Genomic DNA, 6,080 nt, shown 5'->3' with positions numbered 1-6,080 from the left:
ATATCTTTTCCTCTAAAATTAATCTTTAATGTGCAAATTTGATGAGCAATATCATTGGACAATTATGTTGGTGACACCATAATTTTGTAAAAACTAAGTTGGTGGCTATCAAAATAAAGATTTAAATGACAAAATCAAATTTTACGATTAACATGTTAAATACAATAACTCTTTTAAAATATAAGATGATTATTTCTGCATTAAATCCAACATCTATATATTTGGGGGAAAGAGATGTTTATCATATAAGTATAGTAATGGAAAATAAGACGATTTTCATATTTTATAAACTCCATCATATATTTATATAATATAGTTTTAATACCTAATTTTGTCTAACCTATTTTAATACAATGAAAAAGGTAAAGGGGAGGAAGAAAGAAATTTTTTTGGGTATTTTTATGGTTTTATAAAACCAATTATCTTGTACAAAACCATGAGTTATAGGGCCATTTGACTCATCTTGCTCTATTAGGGTGTTACCACATGTTCCTCCCTTCACACCAACACACTTTCGCACCTGCATCCCTTCTTCACTGCTGTAGTGAGTCACTCTTATCCCAGAGTCTTTGTAAAATAAACTTGAAAAACATAAAACAAAATCCCCGTTTCACCAATAAGAATCTACCACGTGTTCAGTCGCTATTATCTTATCTGAAAGCCAAAGAAGCTATGGTGTATGTTCCTCGCAATCGTATCCTATCCATGAAATCGAACAAAACACCCCTCTTCTCATTTCTCAATCTCTTACACTAATTTCTCAATCTCTTGCACTCTTTTCTTTCTCCTCTTTTCTTCCACCAAAAATGGCTTCACTACAACCAACCACAGCAACACTCCAATCCAAATACACCCAAATCCCTAGAAACCTTCTCACCCAAAAACCCATCCTCAACCTCTCCCTCTCTACCCCAACCTTCTCTTCTTCCTCCCTCAAACTCACCACCACTCGTCGCTCCAACGGCGGTGCACTCGGCGCCAGAATGTCCTCCACCGCCGCCAACTCATACGCCACCGCCCTCGCCGACATCGCCAAATCCAACAACACCCTTGATGCCACCACCTCTGACGTGGAGAAGATCAACGAGATCTTCTCCGAGAAGCAGGTGCTTGAGTTCTTCATCAACCCTACCATCGCAGTTGAGAAAAAGATCCAAGTCATCGATGACATTGCCACGTCATCAAGCCTCCAACCTCACACTCGCGATTTCCTCAAGATTTTAATCGACTCGAAAAGAATCGATATCGTGAAGGATATAGTGAAGGAATTCGAGTTGGTGTATAACACGTTAACGAACACGGAACTTGCTGTCGTGAGCTCGGTGGTGAAGTTGGAATCGCAGCACTTAGCGCAGATAGCGAAACAGGTTCAGAAACTGACTGGGTCAAAGAACGTGAGGATTAAAACAACTCTTGACCCGAGTTTGGTGGCGGGTTTCACGGTCAGGTATGGGAATTCGGGGTCTAAATTGATTGATATGAGTGTTAAGAAGCAGTTAGAGGAAATTGCTGCTCAGCTTGATTTGGGTGATATTAAACTCGCTGTTTGAGTCTCTTCGTATTTGGGTTCTTTTTTATTTATGTTCACGTTTATGTTCCTATATTTTGTTAAGTATATATAACTATGAAGTATGGATCATCAAGTGTGTACAACCTTCTCACACTGCCTTATGTACCTTTTGCTTTTGGAATATTTGGGTTCATTGTGCTTTCCAAGCAGTTTTGGATGGCTGCTATTTTGGGGTGAATTATATTGCCATTGTCATAAAGGAAGTGGAATTGAAATATTAGTCTCTGTCATTTGAGTCTACAGTATAGAAAAATGTCCTACAATTAAAATTTGACAATTTTTCCTACGAGGGTACTCTTATTTTATCGCCTGAACTTGTTAAGCTTATAGTATATTGATATTCAATAAATGAGTTTTATTTTGATACGCTTGAACTTGTTAAGCTCATACCTTATAGTATTTGATAAACTAGTTGAAGGAGTTGATGTATTCATAAGCAGGGTTCATGACGTTCTGCTCAAACTAATCTTATAAATAAAAAACTAAGACTAACCCAGTTTGGTAAGAGATAATTTTTACCATTTTGTTGGCAAGAGGTTTTGGAACAGCTCCTTACTTATGTGTTCTAATTTCATGAGTGAATTGGAGTGAGTTATGATGGATAAGTTAAGGCTTTATAAAAAGTATTTTTACATCATTTTATATTTATCGTCATCTAATTTTAATTTTATAGTTGTAAAATATTTCCAATTCAATTGATTAGATTATCAGCTGCCCATTACTTTTAAGCCAGATGCTTAGTTTTTAACCTTCAAACAACATTTTAGACTGAACTTTTTTTGTTTCAAACACCTAAAAGTGTGCACTTCATCCTTTTCTTGTTTCCTTTCCTACAAGGGCTTCCAATGAGTTTCCTTTTCACAAAGGTGTTATGATGGTAATCAATTCATTTAGTCCATTCCACCTATTATAATTAAAGTTTGTCCGTTGTCTTCATTGTCTTCTTGGTCTTAGTTTAGTTGGGATTTTATGGTGAAAATTTAAAATGTGGAGGCATCGCTTTTCATTCCAAGATTAAGGCAATCTCATCTCGTCGGGCTCGAACTGGATAAAACGGCATCCTTTTGATATTTAGGCACCAAATGCTAAGCTAATATTAATATATATATATATATATATATATATAGTAATCACATTAAGGATGGATGAAGGGAATTATTTGTGATGTAGGCAAAGCCAATGTGGTTTCTATCTGTTCGCATTTATTGGGCGAGTATGGCATGAAAAATGTGTTCATCAGTCCTAAAATGTCAATCTAACATGTCATATTCGTCCACGAGCATTTTAAAGGACAAAACAGGCGGGCCGCTGGTATTATTAGATAATATATTGAACATGAAATATGTAACTGTATATGTATTTTGTCAAATGTGAGAAAATGAGTTCCATTTATTATATATGTATTTATATATCAAATGTAAGAATGTACTATTATTTTCTTATTATGTATATACATGCATATGTACTATTCCTTTTGTATGTAAATTATGTATTATATATGCATTTATATTTTATATGTATTGTTCCATTTGTATGACAATTTATTATGATAATGTAAATTATTTAAGATAGTTTAGATATTATTTTAGAAGTAGGTTAGACGGTTAGGAAGTTAGTAGTTATTTTATAAATTTTGTATAAGTTACTTGTTTTATAAACTTTCTTTTTCTCCCTTTCTCTTTTATAAACAAGTCATTAATGACTCCATTTTCCAATTAATAAGATGAGTCAATTTCCACATGTTATTACTGCTCTTTGATTTCTAATACAAATTATATATTGTTTATTTTGTATAACATGTATATAAATTTATATATTTGGCGATGTTGCAGCTGTGTTCCAAAATTGTATCATTTTATGCAAGAAAGCCTTTACGTGGCCAAGCAAACATGATTATTACAGAACAAGGCAGAGACAATGAAAATAAAAATTCAGGAATTTTAATCCAGAATTGCCAGATTAAGGCTGCACCAGACCTAAAGCCCGTTGTTGAAAAAGTGAGAACCTTCTTGGGTAGGCCATGGCATATATATGCAAGAGTAGCTGAAACGTGTAAACTTTTTTAGATACGGTAGAATGGAGATCCTATGTCTCATTTTAAGTCTACAATTGTGTCACCCATTAATTATAATGTACCATTCAATTAAATAAAAAAATCATAAAGTATAATTATATTAGTTACTGTAATTTGATTTGATAGAGAAATAAATATACATTATTTTTTAGGACAAATGATCTTTCTTCACCTTGGTAAACCGAAAGGGTTGGTTTACATCCAACTATTTATGTTCCCATGTTATTTTTAATAAATAGTTTGTTGATTGGTTAATTGGTTAAATTTTTTGATGAAATGGATGGGGTTAATATTAGTTTGGATAAAGGAAAAAAAATTGATTCCATCTAATAAATACATTAGGTCATAATTAAAATATTCGATATCTTAGTGACTTTGCTTTTGATATACTATATTAGACAATTTTATCTAATTGATACATTTTGACTTAAAAATTACAGTTTTAGTGTACCTTTTAAATTATTTACCAAATTAGTGTACTTTCTAAAAACTCGATAACTGAATTGTCGAATTTCCTTTTTTCCTGCTCCAGAAATAACTCAGTATTTTTAGTGTAGAATTTATTTTGTAATAATATTAAACTCGACAATTGTAATGGAGTTTTTCTATTTTATTTTATTTTATTCATAGACTAAACTTAGTGGACACAGATCACCTGTCCCTATTCCTGTCCATTTTTCTGTCCCGGTCCAATAAAAAATTGACACTTCATTAAAAAAGAAAAATTTAAAAACTTAAAGTAACATATGTGCATTACTTGGAAAAATCCTATTGGCTTAGGACATGAGGACACACTGATTTTGAGACAGGTAATCCCCATTCAAACTTAGCAACCATGTTAGAGTTTTATGAGGAAATTATATTTTATTAAATTCGACTATTCCATTGAAGTTTTGCAATTTTTATTTATTTATTTCCACCAAACTCGTTGTAGATTTTGTTTCAATTGGAGTTTAATTTTATTTTTTTATTTCCTACGATCAAATCGTCAATAGTATTGTAGTTTTATATTTTTATTTTATTTCATTGCACATAATTTTTTGGATGTTCTTTAAAAAGCAAAAACATAAGGATAGCATTTATATGCATAATAACACCTGTGTTTATGAAAAAAAATAGGAAATTGGGCAATCTAGTTGTAGAGTTTTTAGAAAGTACACTAATTTAGTAAATAATTTAAAAAGTGTATTAAAACTGTAATTTTTTAGTTAAAGTGTACTAATCAGTTAAATTTGCACATTATATTATAGAGAGTATCATAATTTTGGGTCAGGTTCATCTAGAAAGTAATAGAGTGAATTGGACTACTTTTTATGTAATAACAAACCTTACTGAGGCATTTCATAAAATTTAAGTTAATAGTGTAGTTTGACTACACTATCATACGTTTAGTATATGTTTCAAAATATTTGTGAAACTAGTAAATTTTTGGGGAAGTCGTGGATGAGATTCACGATTTTGGGGAAAGTCGTGGATGCTATCTCCATGGAAGTCGTGTACCCTAAACACAAATTCCATTATATATTAATAATAAAAGAACTATGTAGCCTAGTGGTTTTTTGTTTTGATTGGAACCTAGAGGTCCATGATTCAACACCCACCTATTGTTTTTATTTTTATTTTTTATAACTTTGACATATATTATTTCTACAAGGACAATGATACATTATGAGTATATTGTATATTCACTACCGAATTTTATACATTTTTATTAATTACCACTAAGCTATATAGTTCTTTTATTATAAATATACAATGGAAGTCGTGTTTAGGGTAGACGACTTCCATAGAGAGAATACCCAAAGTCGTGGATGAGATCCACGACTTTTCCCAAAATCGTGGATTTCATTCACAACTTCCCTAAAAATACAGTACTTTTGTAAATATTTTGAAACATATACCAAACGTGTGATAGTGTAGTCAAACTACACTATCCACGTAAATTTTCCGAAACAGTTCACAGTTGATATCTGCCTTTTTGACCGTACATGGTTGCCAACCACAATTGTGCCAATTAGCAATGGCCTTGATCTTTGTTCTAACGGATAATAGTTATTAGGAAAATAGTTATTATATTGTATTTAGTTTCATTGTTTATTGCAATACTTTTTTGAAAGGACCAATTTCAGTTCCAGTAATCAATTTGAAAAGGAAATCTTTTTGTCAAGTGAGAAACTCATTGTCAATCGGTCATAACACTTCACATGTTTACAAATTATTTTAGAAAAAAGTTTGTATTAAATTTAAAAAAGACTTATGGACTCCATTTTATAGTGTGGCATTTTCTTTCTGTCAACAAGTATTACTCACTTAGATGAACAAATAATCTTTTAATTAATTTATCTGGAGATATAATGGCATCTTATACGACTAAAATATTGTTGGGCTTGGGCTGTAATTGAATAACCCAACAACGAGTATAGAACTATAGAGAAG

General features: G+C 31.8%; 1 protein-coding gene across 1 annotated transcript; it reads left to right on the top strand.

The window, feature by feature from the left end:
- LOC109358719 (ATP synthase delta chain, chloroplastic-like) lies at nucleotides 689-1,792 on the top strand. The gene is made up of 2 exons (XM_019603125.1): nucleotides 689-1,585; nucleotides 1,624-1,792. The coding sequence occupies exon 1, from the start codon at nucleotides 807-809 to the stop codon at nucleotides 1,548-1,550; it is 744 nt and encodes a 247-aa protein (XP_019458670.1). The 5' UTR covers nucleotides 689-806; the 3' UTR covers nucleotides 1,551-1,585; nucleotides 1,624-1,792.

This window comes from Lupinus angustifolius, chromosome LG10 (assembly GCF_001865875.1).
Source record: "Lupinus angustifolius cultivar Tanjil chromosome LG10, LupAngTanjil_v1.0, whole genome shotgun sequence".
NCBI lineage: Eukaryota > Viridiplantae > Streptophyta > Magnoliopsida > Fabales > Fabaceae > Lupinus > Lupinus angustifolius.
Note: the sequence above shows the minus strand (reverse complement) of the source record. Positions and strands in the feature narration are given on the sequence as shown.